The 14,568-nt window shown below is 55.4% G+C and overlaps 3 protein-coding genes across 3 annotated transcripts; 1 reads left to right on the top strand and 2 right to left on the bottom strand.

Annotated features, from left to right (window-relative positions):
* Positions 1-228: 228 nt before the first annotated feature.
* UV8b_05563 (uncharacterized protein) lies at positions 229-2,756 on the top strand (the record flags this gene model as incomplete). The annotated part of the gene is made up of 5 exons (XM_043143060.1): positions 229-390; positions 507-1,235; positions 1,290-1,609; positions 1,695-1,988; positions 2,069-2,756. 5 exons carry the CDS (start codon positions 229-231, stop codon positions 2,754-2,756), a joined length of 2,193 nt encoding a protein of 730 aa, XP_042998993.1.
* Positions 2,757-3,883: 1,127 nt separating this feature from the next.
* UV8b_05562 (uncharacterized protein) lies at positions 3,884-11,196 on the bottom strand (the record flags this gene model as incomplete). Its single annotated transcript, XM_043143059.1, has 3 exons — positions 3,884-9,434; positions 9,506-10,914; positions 10,981-11,196. 3 exons carry the CDS (start codon positions 11,194-11,196, stop codon positions 3,884-3,886), a joined length of 7,176 nt encoding a protein of 2,391 aa, XP_042998992.1.
* A 1,676-nt stretch (positions 11,197-12,872) lies between these two features.
* UV8b_05561 (uncharacterized protein) lies at positions 12,873-14,044 on the bottom strand (the record flags this gene model as incomplete). Its single annotated transcript, XM_043143058.1, has 3 exons — positions 12,873-13,270; positions 13,367-13,566; positions 13,629-14,044. 3 exons carry the CDS (start codon positions 14,042-14,044, stop codon positions 12,873-12,875), a joined length of 1,014 nt encoding a protein of 337 aa, XP_042998991.1.
* Between the last annotated feature and the right edge of the window lie 524 nt (positions 14,045-14,568).

The following is a 14,568-nucleotide window of genomic DNA, read 5'->3' as shown; positions in this document are numbered from 1 at the left end:
AATGCATGTGATAAACCCCGCCTCGCCTCGCCCCACATACGGCCCCACTTGACAGCTGGGTTGCACCCGTTGCACCGTTGCACCGTTGCAGCTTTGAGCTTTGCAGCTGATCCACAACTTCGCACGCGAAAATAAACGTCAACATTTTTCACTGGCGATCGACCGCCCTTTGACGTTTGTCAACTTCTCTTCTCATCCCTTGCTCCCTGGGAAAGCTGCAATCTCCACATGTCGAACCGCCCTTCGACGTTTCGATACTTGGTTCCGAAGCTCGACCAGGCTGAATCTCGACCAACGGACCCACCGCCTCTGCAACCGACGCCATCATCTTGTCTCAAGGTCCCCCACACGCTTGTCGCGTGCGATGCTTGTCGGAAAAGGAAAGTCAAGGTTGGTCCTGTGACATAGCCTGTCTCCCCTTGCGAACCCATATCTCCCGGCTCAACGCATCATCATCACGCGAGCTTGTAACGTGGCGGTAATGTTTTCTCGTCCCCCCGGACTAGTGCGACGGCGCGAAACCGAAATGCTCGGCGTGCGTTTCCCGTCGACAGCAATGCCTTTACCGTACCGATCTCCGGGTGGAGATGACGGAGCTTCGAAACATAGCTCAGGACCATAACCGCGTTCTGGAGTTGCTAAGGACTGCTCCCCCAGAGACGGTCGTGGCCTTGCTGCGACATCTGAGAGGCACCGAGTCTGCCTCGGCCACGGACGACGTGATACAACCTACCTTGGTGCCCGCCCATCCACATTTACATCTCGACTTGCACTTCCGATACCCCAATGCTTTCCCTTCGCTGCACCCGCTCGAAATTGAAAAGTTTGATCTGCGTCTTATCGATGGTAGCCAGCAATCGTCCGGTTTTTCGCGTCCGCGGAAGCGTCTGCGCGGCGCCGACGACTTTCAAGGGGCGTGTTCGAGGGAAGAACAGTTACGATTGGGTAATGCCGGCTCTGCATCTACTCGAGGAGAACCTCATCCTGCGTCCCGCCCGATAGCTAGTGGCCCTGCCCACTACGTCGATTCCAGATTGCAAAGCCTCAACATTCGGAGGTGGACTTCAGTCCTCATATCGAATTCGTTCGCTGCCAGGGCGATTTCCTTTTATCTGAGCAATGAGCACCCGGTTCTTGCTGTCTTTGAAGCCGACTTGTTTCTGCGGGACCTTGTCCTGGGAAAGGGCCGTTTCTGTTCGCCGTTACTCGTCAGCGCTCTACTCGCTTGGTCTTGCGTAGGTCTTGAACTTGACCGGTGATAGTAACTGTCTCTTACAACGTCTCAACAGGCAACCTACGGACAGTTCAACCCAGATGCGAAGGCAATGTCGGTCCTGTTTCTCGAAGAGGCAAAGCTCCGCTGGATTGCAAACCAGAACCAGCCTCCAGATGTAACAGCTGTGTCGGCAGCCATACTTTTGGTCCTTGCATGCAACCATCATGGAATGGACCGTGTAGGCTTGCTGTATCTCGATAGCAGCGCCGAGATGGGTCTACGGCTGGGTCTCTTTGACCGAGAGGGTGGTGAACCGCCCCTTGATCGGTTCGAGGACGAGGAAATGAGAGCCGCGGCCGCGTTTGCTGCCTGGGGTGCGTTTGGGTGGCACACGTATGTATTGGAAAACCTGTTTGAGCGTGCTGTGATGATGGCGAGCGGAGAAAAGATTATTTTATTTCATTTATTGACTTGATAGACTGCACTGTATATACTTTCGACGAAAGCACCGACTAAAACATGCACCGTCACTGCCGATTCCGGGAGAAGGCGACGGCTTGACGTTGGCCCATTACATGGGAACCACCTTCACCTGGTTATCCAAGTTTTGGCGAATCGTCCACGACGCCTTCCGGGACGGGTACGAATCCTACGTGCAATCTCCCTTGCACAACGCCGAAGCGGCGTACATGAATTTGTTGGAGTGGTCTCGAGACTTGCCGGAAAGCGTCGCGCGAGGCCCCTCGTGTGCACATCACGTCCTCATTATGCAGTAGGTCTCCTCCACAAATGCTCACATGCAGCGAATGGTCCGCGGCAAGCTGAAGCAGATGAAAACCCAACCGATTCTAGCATATGGTACCAGACCGCAATCATGGACATTTGGCGGCCGTTTCTGAGCGCCGGCCGCCAGGCCGGGTTGCGGAATTTCCTCCTTTCGGAAGACAACAGCCCAGCAGCCGCGTACCACGCCTCGGTCCGTCAGCTCAAGCGATTGGTGTACCAGTACAGGACGCGGTTCGAGACAACCAACCTCACCATGCTGGTCACTCCCGGCTTCCTGTATCTCGTGAACGAGGTCTTCCGCGACAGCTCCTGCCCGGATGCGCAGATTTACTTTATCCTGTCCGTTCGGGGCTGCCTCTCCATCCAACCCTGGTGTCCGGGGCTGAGCGGCATAGCCAAGGCTTTCATGAGTTTCGCGTGGCGCATTGACCTGTTCTGCAAGCCGGGATGGACGTCCGGGCTGATTGAAAACATCCGCCAGACGATCGAGGAGCAGGACGAGCACGCGACATATAGCAGCCTCTACCCCATCGATCTGCGCGTAGGCCACGATGGCGTGGAGCACGGAAACATGGAGGTGCTGGCGAACGAATTCCGAAGGGTGGCAACCGAGCTGAATCACCGTCACAAGGACGCGGTCCAGGGGGTGGAAAGCGAAGCGGCCTGGAAGGGGGATCCTCGAGACTTGAGCCTGACCCTGAGTGTAAGCTACGAAGAGGAAGCCACCGCCTTTACCGACATGACGCAGGGGTAAGAAAGGGGGGGATCTCGGTTCACCAGGTACATTTTGCGCTATATCGAGACGCTGCCTCTGGTTTGCCACGACCACCTTGTCCTTCTTCCTGTCGAGTCTGCAGCGGATCCAAGTCAGCAACATGTGAAACTATTTGCTGCAAAAGAGCAACGAGTAGACGTGCAAGTCTTGCTGTAAATGAAAACCAAGGCCACACACAATCCACCCTCGCCGGAAGTCAAGCCGTACCCCCGTTGCCCACGATTCAAAAGTGCAAGACATCATCCGACCCGCATGGGATGTGAGCGACAGCTGTCGTCCGTCCATGGCCTAGGTGTTTTGCGCGGTCGACGACGACGACGACGACCACGACGACGACATGACGCTACGTTTGGGCCCTGCGACGCGGGCAAGTCGGCTCAATCCGCAGTTTGATTTTTCTCCTGAGGATTAATGCACTGAGCGAAACGGACGAGTGTGAAAAAAACGGACACGATGTTTCAATGCTTTGCAACGGGCATGGTTTCTGGAAATTCACACGCATCTGGGTAACGTGAACGTGGTGCTGCATAATCAAAAAAAATCAGAGCAGAAGCAAAAAAAGGCGCGATTGGAAATGCCGCGTTTTAGGGGAGCTACTTCCCAGAAGAACGCAGACGCCACGAATGACTTGGTCGTTTCGTTCTGACACCTGCAGGAGCTTGGAGCGACAGAACCTGCAACTCGCAGCTCTGTCAAGCTAGGAGGCCCAGCCATGGCATGGCGCGTGCAGAGAGGGAGCCGAACGATGAGTACGAGCACGGCGCGAGACGTTTTCTTTCCGCAAAAGACGTGTTAGTGTATTCTCAAGAGTTCCGACCGATCCTGTCTTGATAGCTCTTTATCAAGGAATGCTCAAAAGCCAGCTACCACCTCTACCTGCCCCTTCTTCCTTGTAGCCGCTAATTAAGACTCACTTGGCATCATCACCCTCTCATCTCACCTTCCATCTTACATGTACTAAATGCCCATGGTATACACAGCGAATATATATCTTGAGCAGATTCTTATCAAAGCTAACCTGTCTACCACGACTAGGTGCTTCAGGTGACGCGAGTGAGCAAGCTGGAATGCCGAGTTACATCGTGGCCCCAGCAGCCCCAGCGGCCCTATGCCGCGCCTACCGCAAGCATTGGCGCCGCTGGAACGACATCGTCAAACCTCGCCAACAGACCCCTGGGTCTACATCCCGCAAGCTGGCTGCCCGCATCCCCGCCGCTCTTCCAGCCCATCCTCTGGCTCCATAGCCTCACTACGCTGCTGGCCCTCGCCTCCGTCTCCTGCGTGTCCCAGACCTTGCGCACCCGCTCCCACTCCTGCTCGGCCTCCTCCCCTCTTGCCATCGGACTCCACGCCTTGTCCGCCTTTCCGTCCAAGTCTTTCCACGCGTACCCTTCGTTCTTGACCCGCAGAAGCATGTCCCTGACAATGTTGAACTTGGGCACCCGGTCCCGGGAGATGAACGGCAGCGGCGGCTGGAATGTGAGGCCCATGACGAGAGCGACGCAGCCCGCGGCCTTGGGCGCGTTCAGCAACGAGGCCACGGCGTTGCCCTGCAGCGCCGGATCTGTCCTGGGGTCGTATTCTCCCCAGAGATTCTTGGGCACGTTTTTGATGACGGGCTTGACCAGCCACCTGTCATCTCGGCGCTGCTGGTCGTTCAGCGGCCGGAAGGCGGTGCACTTGGCGCTCCGGCAAATTCTGACCTTGACGGTGGACTCAATCTTCTCGGTGAGCTTCATGGGCAGAGCAAAGATCTTCTGCTGCTCGGCCGGGATGTCGACCTTGAGCTCCTTTGTGCGGGCGGTCGGGCGCTGGTCGTAGATCGTGGCAGCGCTGGCGGCAAAGGCGAGCGTGATGCCAAACTCCAGCTCGCCGGCCTTGACGGCCCAGGCTGACTCTGGGACCGCCGACCCGTCGTCAAACATGGTGGCCATCCACGCGTTGCTCCCCTGGCCTTTTCCGTCCGGAGCGGCGTCGGGAAGGAGGCCAGCCAAGCAGTTGAACAGGAATCTCTCGCTGGTTTTGTTCTTCTTGCCGTCGTCCTCGTCGGAGCCGACTTGGCCGTCGTCGCCATGACCGTGGCGCTTGACATCCACCCAGTCCCCCATCATCGGCACCCCCGTCTTGGCGGCTCCCGTGTCGTTGAGCGCCAGCTCCTTGAAGGCGTCCAGCGTCAACATGCCCACAGCGCCTTCTCTCAGGGCGCGATCACGGTCGCCAAAGTCAATGTCGAACCCAAACACCCAAAAGTCCACATGAACCCTTCCGGCCATCGGCGGCCCCAGGACGCTCAAGGTGGCGCCAATCTCCGCGCTGATGCGGATGGTCACCAGCCACAGGTCGAGGCTGAAGCGGACACCCACGGATATCCCCCCGTCGGCCGCAAACTTGAACGGGCGAAAGTTGATCAGAAAGTCGAGGAAAGCGTCAAACCACGCCGTCAGCGGGCCCAGGCTGAGGGCGGCGTTCAGCTTGCCTCCTCCCATGCACATGCGCGGCGTCACCGCAAAGTAGGCCTCGCCCGAGATGCGCAAGTGATCGCTCAGCGACCAGTCAATGCCCAGTCTCGGCGGGTTGGGATAAGCAGCCGGCGGGACAAAGGCCTGGTGGTAACCCCCCAGTGTCAAGACAAAGTCTCCCGTCTTGGCCCAGGCGTAAAACGCCATGCCGCCCGTGAGGTGGCAGCTCTCGTGCAGCACATAGCTTCTCGGGGACAGTTGGGCATCGAACCGGAAGGCTCCGGCAGCTGGGTCGAACACGCATGCAATTCCAAGCTCAGCATGCGCAAACTTGACTGGCGCCACGAGACTAGGCACGTCAATGGTGGCGACGCCGAAGATGCCGAGCTGGATCGAGGGGTTCATGGTGACGACAAGCACAGCGTCGACGGCCATGAGCGAAAAGGCCGTCGCTTTGAGGCCTGCCGCGATCCAGAACGAGCCTTCGCGGGGGGAGAACCAAGGCTCAACCCCTTCGGGGGGTCGTATGAGGGATTTGAGCGTAGCCAATGGTCCTTCTGACGGAGCCGGCGTGCCAGAAGGTTTGGTAAAGGGGAAGTCGAGTACAGTTTCCGCGGTTGGCAGACGCATAGACGTGTTGACGCCGACACCGGCCGTCAGTCCAGAAATGTCTGCGAATCCGACGCTAAACAGGGGGCCCTCGATCTTCAGTATGACAAAGAACATGGTAAACGTCTCTACCGGCTTCTCACTGTTCAGCTCTTCAACAGCGTCTTCGCCCTCACAGTCACTAGACAGCTCGGTCACGCCAAACGTCAAAGACCGCCCGTGTTTTCGAGCTTGTCCAACCTGCTGCTTCCCGAGCTTCTTGGGAACCTCGCCATAGACGCCCATGGCCTGAATCCGCCATGGGACAAAGCCAACAATCAGCCCGCCGGCGTAGTAAGTAGCGTCATCCATCTTGGTACGAACAAAGCCCCCGGCCACTGTCACCGGGGGTCTGTCAAACGACACCATCAGGCCAGCCAGCGTAACTTGTGGACTAGAGAGCGGCACCGATCCGAAGCCGCTGCTCGTGACCTCGTCCGCCGTGCTTACACCATGTCCGAGTCTGGACGTCTTCTTAGGTGCCTCTATCTTGGCGCTGACCCCGAAGCCAAGCAGGGCTAAGCCTATCGGGCCGAGCAAGAAGGTCGCGTCCAGAACAATGCCCAGCCTGTTGTTGTCCAGATCAAACGTCAGGCCTATATTTTCAATGGAGAGCGGTCCCGCGCTCTTCTTGAGCGGTGCTTTGGCCGGCTCTTTCGAAGGCGTCTCTGCGTCCGCAAAGGCTCCGTATTCGAGTTGTTTGGGCGGAGAGGGAGGTCTGGGTCGAGCAAACACGTAGTCTAGCACGGCGACGACTTCTTCCTTGTCATTCTTTGCAATAACCATAAAGTGCGAGCCGGCTTCGACGACGAAATCCTGGGGCTTGATCTTATCTGGATCGGCGGCATTGGACTTGAAGAAGAGCGTGTCGGATGGATTCTTGAGGACCTTGTTCAGAAGAAGAACCTCTCTCTTTCTGATCCCGGCAACGAGTTTGCTCTTTTCAGCCAGGTTGGAAAAGTGTGTTGACAGTTCGGCGCCCGCATCTCCCGTCTTCGGTTTGGGTTGAACTTTGGCCGACGCATTGTCTGACACCCACATGTAAGCGAGCTGCTCGAATGGCTGCTTGAGTTCTCCGACCAGAGGCGCCTTGATCGTTCCAAGCTCACTCAGAGATACCTTGATAACGCGCTTCGACGGTACATTCCTGTCCCAGGAGACGTCGCGCCATTGAATCATTGTCAAGCTAATGGCATTGATGTGTATGGAAGCCGTAAACACAATGGATCCGCCTGGCTTCTTATCGTCTAACGATTCGACCGCATCTTTGACAAAGACGCATCTAAACGACAGAGTCTCCTCGTCGCTCCCCGGCCGCGTAACAGGGATAGAGAGCACCTCTCCAGGAATAAGGGGCAGGCTGTCCTTGCCGGCAATCTCTCCAAGAATAGACCCTACCGTGGCAGCGCCGTCACCCACGCTGGCGGAATCCTCGGTATCGCGGTTGAGGTAGGCCCCAAACTCCCACCCAGCCGCCGAGTTGCAGTGAAAATCAAGTCGCAAGCGCAGCCCGCCGAGGGTCACCGCGCCATCGAAGGCAAAGTCTTTCCCCCCGGCCCCGTCCCCGGCGTCAAAGTGATACGTCAGCCTGGCAGAGTTGACTGTGATGTGTGAGAGCATGCCCATGGCCGAGTCGCGCACGGTACCCTCGGGCCAGAACTGCGCGAGGTGGCTCACTTTAAGGCCCACCATCTCCGCAGTCAGAGTCCATGTCGAATCATCTTTTCCAGTGCCGCTGCTGTAGCTGATTTCGCCCGTGAGCTGGCACGGGGCATCATCCCCGCCAGAAGCTGGCTTTTTGCCGTCGTCGAGCGCAGCTGCGTCCTTGGCCAGCGGGTAAAGCAGCATGTTTATGCCAAGGCTGACCTGCCACGTCGCCGGCGTACCGGTTTTCTTGTCCGCCCACGTCCTTTCGGCGTAGAGCTCAAGCCTGTCGAGTTTGAGCATGGGGACCTGCGCAGGCTCCTTGCCGGTGTAGGAGCAGGAAAGCGCTCCTTTGAACGTCATGGTCTTGCCGTCAAGCCGTATCTCGGCCTCGGTGACCTCGGTGGGCACGCCGGCAGGAAGGTCCGTGATCCCCAGCAGCTTCTTCAAGTCCACATGATCCATGGCTTTTTCGGGATTCACGGGCTCCAGGTGCCAACGTTTCTCATATCCCGGCAACGCAGTTTCGAAATTGTCCCACATAGAGTCGGGGTCAGGAGCGCACCAAAGCCTTCCGCCCATCGAGGCGCCATGGGTGTTCCAACCAAAGGTCAAGAAGAAGACGACGGTGTTCTTGTCATCCGGGACCCCCGTCTTCAGGTCGACCTGAAGAATGATGGATGCATCCGAGAGGCCCTGCATCTTGCCGTTTGAATCGTACGCAATGGTAAACTGGATGAGACGCGGCCGGACCGCGCCGAGAAAATCCGCAGCGGCTTCAATCCAGTGCTCGCAGGAAGCCCATGAGCTGCCTTCGTAGTCGCCCTTTGCATTGAGGCCCAGGCTGGATGCCTGGTCGTTCGTGTTTCTCAAAGCTCTGGCCGCCCATCGAAGTAATTTTCCCAGCTCGCTCTCGCCGGGATCGGCCACATCACGTTGCAAGGAAAACTGGACATAGTCATTGGCAATGTCGATCCTCATCGTAAATGCGTATCCTGAGAGCGTTACTGCTACGGTAAATGAAATGGACCCCTTTGTAAGCATCGTGCTCTGATTTTCGATGCGGTCGCCGTCGGGGTCTTTGTTTGCTTCGCTCTGTGGCTTCTTTTGCGGACGGGCCCATCGATAGTATCCGCTGCGACGAGCTCTTACTGTGACGCTGACAATTGTGAGCTCCAGCCCAGTGGCGTTGATCCATTCGGAAAATTTGTCGTGAGCCTCTTTCGGTATCTTGAACTCGAGGTCAATCATGGTCTGATGCATTGCGCCTGCTGCGTGCCAGACGGCATTTTGGCCGGATGAGGAAGCATTGACCGGCTCAAGGGGAAGATTTTGAAGGAAAGTGATGGTCTTGCTATGCGAAAACCTCATCAACTCGGCAACCCGACCAAGGGTCCAGGAAGAAGCTGGAGTGAGCGTTACGTCGATGCCCATCGGCATGATGCCAACACCGGCAACCATAGCATTGATGATACTCTGCTCGACCCCCAGTGCCTTTGATGCTGTACTAGTGTCGCAAGTCAGCGTCACGAGTAGCCCGTCGCCAATGTCAATATTGGTCGTCATGGAAAAGTTGATCGGCGTAGTGGCTGAGAGGGGCCATTCCGAAGCCCTAAAAAAGATCAGAGGCTTTTCAGATCTGGTCCTGGGCTCGGGGCGCGCGAACATGACGGTGCGCATCCACAATTGCCACTCGTCCGTTTCGTCGAGAGCAACCTTGATAGGGCCCGCAAGGGAAGACGAAGGGGGATCGGAGCCTGGTCGAGACACCAGCGCGATTCGATGCCGCGGCAACTGGCGAATAAATGTGTGCAGGGGATTGGATCTAGGCACAGCAGTGGTGTCGTTGGGATCCAAGGACCCTCCTCCTTTCACGCCTTCGGCAACAAGGTAATGGGGCTTCGAGCTAGATGGGCCAAGAAACAGAGTGTCGATTAACATACGGCCCGGGGTGCCCACGGCGGGGAGAGTGCTCACCTTTGGGGTTTCATGATTCCTTCCTCGTCTCGGCTGCGCAGATTCAAGAGAGCAATGTCTTCTGCCATTGAGTCCCACGAGAATGTAGAATCATTGCGAGAATGACTCTGGCCAGGGACAGAATCGGCGACAAATTCAGGATGATAGAAATCAATAACCTGCCTTTCCCAAGCCTTCTTTTCCATGGTACAGACTGATTGTCCACTGTATCGAAATTGAACTCTGTTATAATCTGCATTCCTCTCAGCGCCCACAATGGTGAAAGTAACGTAGTCTTTTAGACTCTGTGTCCAAAGATACAGTTCGTGAAACTCAAAGGCCAGGACAGGAAGAATCTCAGCTCTCAAGCTGTTGAAAATGTGCCTCCTAATTCGTACCCCCTCATTCCGCCAGTAGTGCTCCTCTGTATTTCCATGATTTTGCAAGTCTCCACTGATCAGCTCAACAAAGTACGGTAATGGCACATCTTCACTGCTGAAGCCTACTGATTCCAACGTGTCGCAAACATCCTGATACTGCTCCCGGATTCGGTCAAAGATCTCGCGCGCTGAACTTATGTTGGCACCTTGGTGATCGTCTCTTACGTTCTTTTGCCAGCTCTGCATATAGCTGATCCAGCATGTAAGGTGGAGATGGCTGAGCTTCATGACCGTCACGGCTTTGTCCCCGAGCGGCTGGTTTCGCTCGTATTGCATCCACGAGGCTATCCGCTGTTCGAGTTGCCAGTGAACATCTCCGGCGGTGTACATGGAGACGTAGTTGCTTGGTCTCCAGACCAGCAGGCAGCAGATGCTCGACATGTTTGTCGCAGTGAGATGCCCATCTGCGGGGACGTTGTTGTAAATTTCCCCACCCACGACCTCCATGTTACACGCAACCACAAACATGCCAGGCTGCTCTGAGCCTTGAGGAACAGCTGGGAAATCATTCCCGTACAGCGGGGCCGGATACAAGTTCATCAAATCTGTTAGAGTGGCACAACCAGCTCGTGGTACTGCCCCCTGGGGCCGGTCGCCGCGCTCAAAGAGGTTTCTGCCAAGCAGCTGCTCTTTGCCGGCTCGCACCCGCAGCAGGTTGTAAAACCATTGGTTGCCATATTGGATATCCAGTGTTGCCGTGGCGTACAGAACAGGAGGCAATACGGGTTGGATCTGACGAGTCTGGAACCTGCGCGTAATCCTCGCCTTCAGGTCAGGGTACTGGTGGTTCTCTCCCTGGTAGCATCCGGCCCAGTATGGCGCATAGAATGTGGACAATGGGTCGTTCCCCTGGGGTCCGCCGTATCGAGCCCGCGTCAACAAGTCCTGTGGTGGGTTTCTCTGTTGCTGTTCGATCAGATCGCACAAAAGAAACCACAGGATGCCCTCATAATGGTCATGGTCCCAGTGGGTGATGACGAAGGCGTCGAACTGGAGGCGGTTGCGAGGATGATTGGGGGAATTTCCGCCGTACGGGGGCCCAGGTCTTTGACATACAAAGGCATCTTCAATATCTTTGATGGTGTTGTTGATGTTGTTGTGTGGGCGCATGGTGAAGGGGCTAGCTCCTCCACCTCCATCCATCAAAATGGCCCGTTCGACAGTCTTGTCCGCCGCAGGACCTGTGGTGGAGTAAAGGATATGAATGGCAGCATCCCCAATGCCCAGGCCAACAAAATATGACGAAACACCGAGCCTTGTTTGATAGTCCATGTTGACCAGCTATTGAATCACGCAGCAAGTGAAGCCGTGGGTTTCCATCCGCAGCATTAGAAAAGCATTGGGTTACCAAAGAATATGGTCAAGAAAAGATTCAACCAACTTGGCAACGAGGAAGGCCGCGATGGGTTCCGAGTAAGGACTCGGAACTTTCATTAACCAGCGCATGTAAGGTCGAGTAGGAATAACAAACTAGTAGTACTCATTCCAAGGCAAGGGGGCCGGAACAGCCTTCAACAACGTTAGCTGATTGCATTTTAGCGACCAGTTAGCCATTTGGGCCAATAGTCCGATTTGAGGCGGATGGATGGTCTGGTAACCTCTGGTTCCTGTCACGCTGATAGGTATGATCTGCTTTGGCTGTTCTGCTTTGGGAGTAGCTCAACAGGCAGAACGTACAGCAGCAGCAGCACTGTACGGAGTACTTCCGTAGCGATTTTGCAGCAGAAGCCGAGCCCAAAAAGGAAGAGGGCTGGGGCTTGGATGCCGACATGGATATTTGCACCCCAGAGCCTCAAGGCTCAAGCTTTATCGCCGTACAGGGGCTCGGGATGGTCGAAGGGATTTTGTGATAGGAGAAAGAGTACGGGGTACGGCGTATGGAAAGATGAATGTCACGTCACGGTCCTCGCCCGCAGCCTGCTTTGCTTCGGAACCGTGGCGCCCCTCGCTCCTTCCCTCCCGACGCCCGCGAAGGCGGCTGGCTGAACGTGAGACTAACGGGGACTAAGTTCGAACTACCACAGGGGCTATGAGGTGGCCTCTTGGCAAACATTTAATGAACGTGCATTGCACGGACCCGGTCAAATGGACTGTACTAAACCCACTAAACCCACTAAACCCACTAAGCCCACTAAGCCCACTAAACCCACTAAGCCCCCTAAACACACTAAAACCTCCGCACTGTGTGTCGCCCAGCCTCACTCAACAACTGGAGCTACCCCGTACGCTGATGTGAATGAAGCCTGTACCGACGGCGGAAACGAATTGATAACGCTGCGTCGGCAAGAGTTAACCACCGGGTTCAACCAGGCCTGTTTGGCAATCCCGCCCTTTTCTTGCTTCTTTCCGGAGCTGGGACTCGGGAGCAGAATTTGGGTCTACAACTCCTCGGCATATTGTCAATAGGGTTGGGCATGGCTGCATGGAAAAGTTGTCATTGTCACTGTACTAGAAGCGAAGCCGTCTGACACGTACATCCCTTCGCTATTCTTAATCCATCTACAACTTCCGCTGCAGATCGGTCGATTTCAAGTTACAATGTAAATCGTGACACAAACTCATGGATCAGTCACGTCAAGACGCTGGGTAGCAAACGATCATCAAAACGTTTCGTCGTGGAATATGTCTCCATATGGACCCATTCGCCTGGATTCTTGGGTTAAATAGCAAGATATTCTTCATGAATCGGCGTGCGTGACATTCAACTTGGTAGGTAGGTAGGTATTGAACGAATCACAGAACCTGCGCAATCCCCCAGCCCTTTATAGCTTGGAACGTAGTCGCAGCCTGTACATGCCCGTCATTGTAACATCAACATCGTAACCCGCGGCTGATGCTGCTTGCAGTGCACCGCACATGACACACCGTCCATCAACCGATGCAAACCCCAAAGCTTTCGGAATTCCACACGCGCAACCCTTTCCATCGTCTTGCTTGTAGGGAACAAGTCACTTGGAGTCGGTCAGTCGTTTCCAAGGGTGCTGAATAGCCTGGAAGGTAGCTTCCCGGCCCTCCTCCTTTGTGGTCAAACCAAACACAACGACACGTTCTCTTGGTGTGTCCAGGTACGCCGAGAGACCTGCCCAGTCCTTGACAACAGTCTCCGAATCATCCGAAGACTTGACCACACGAGGCTGTTCCTCGGGCTCCTCAAAGGTGATGGTTTTGCCACCCAACACGGCATTGGCACTTAATAATCTCTTCTTCTTCAGCTTCTTGTCCAAAACGCTGACAAAGTAGATGACAATGCGGCATTCGCGTTTCTTCTCCTCATTCCCAGGGATAATGGTGACAGCAAGAGGTGTGTTGGACATGACGCGTGTGTCTGACTCGGAGACGTCGAATTCTTTTAGTGGGCAACTTTGTCAGTACGCTGCGTCCGACTACATCTCTGCGAAGATGGGGAGAAAAAGGGGCAAGGGTAAAGAAAGGGTAAACGAACTCTTGTTATTGGCTGGATCGTAGATGATTACCGTATCGTCAGATTGCTGGAGAATGAGCCAGCGCTTCTTCTGCGCTTCGTCGTATACGGCATACAGATTCGTGTCGGGGCTAAAGTCTGCGAGATCGAGATAGTTCATCTTGGGGCCCTGCTCGGACAGAACCCATTCACCAATCTTGGTGTTGCCATCATCGTCTTTCCTATTCCCTTTGTAAGCATTTGCACATGATCGCAAATCTTGTCATCCGCAGTTTCAACATACGTGATGAAGTAGAGCCAACCCCTCTCCCCATCTGGCTGGGCACAACCAGCAAGCACGCCCGTAATTGGCTTCAGACCGTTCTCCCCGACACATGCCTGGACAGGGCTGAGCATTTCGACCTTCAGGTCCGCGACCTCCTGACCGGTAATACCGTACACCGTCACCGTGTCCTGGTACACCATGCTGACAAGCTGACTGGGCACAGTCAGTTTGTGGCCCACGACCTCGGTACTCTTGGGGCCCATGGATGCACGAGCATTGAAGTCGATGAGGCTTCGCGAGGAAACGCGAAGTGCCAGGTTGACATCGCCGCTTTGGAAGATGAGAACTTTGTCATTAGCCTTGGCAAGTGGATTGGCGATGACAGTGACGGCAGCCATCTTCTTGGGTTCCGAGGGTTTTTTCTGTTCAGGCATTATGAGGAGTGAAGCAAAGGCGAATGCGTACGATAAGGCAGTGAGGCTTAGCGCGTGATAGCGGTTTGAGATTGGAGAGAGGAAAGATGCACAAGGTAAGCTTATTGTCTAGACTTTCGTGCGCGATCCTGGTTTTTTATACATTCGAGCTTGAAGCGACGAGGGAGGAGGGTTCGATTCTTTCAATGTAAACAGTCTGCCCTCCGTAGGCATGTAGGTCTCTTGACCGGCTTTCCATGCCGGAAGGGCCTTTTGAGTTTTGCCCATGTTTGCATTCCGATATCTCGTGCGGGGATCCCGGATGTTACCCGCGGGGGTTTTCAATAGCTTCCCTCTGTACAGTTATAGCTCTGCCATACAGATGTAGCCAAGAGGTTGCATCGCGGCTCAATAGTGCGTCCTGAATTGGAACCATGAGCAAGCCGCATGCGTTCAGCCCGAGTCTTGCAAGCCAGACGAGATCTAGCTCGAGGGCGGTAGGCCGTGGTTTGTCGACTCGCCTCAGCCGACAGGCGGTTCTCATG

The sequence above is a fragment of the Ustilaginoidea virens genome, chromosome 4, assembly GCF_000687475.1.
Source record: "Ustilaginoidea virens chromosome 4, complete sequence".
Lineage (NCBI taxonomy): Eukaryota > Fungi > Ascomycota > Sordariomycetes > Hypocreales > Clavicipitaceae > Ustilaginoidea > Ustilaginoidea virens.
Note: the sequence above shows the minus strand (reverse complement) of the source record. Positions and strands in the feature narration are given on the sequence as shown.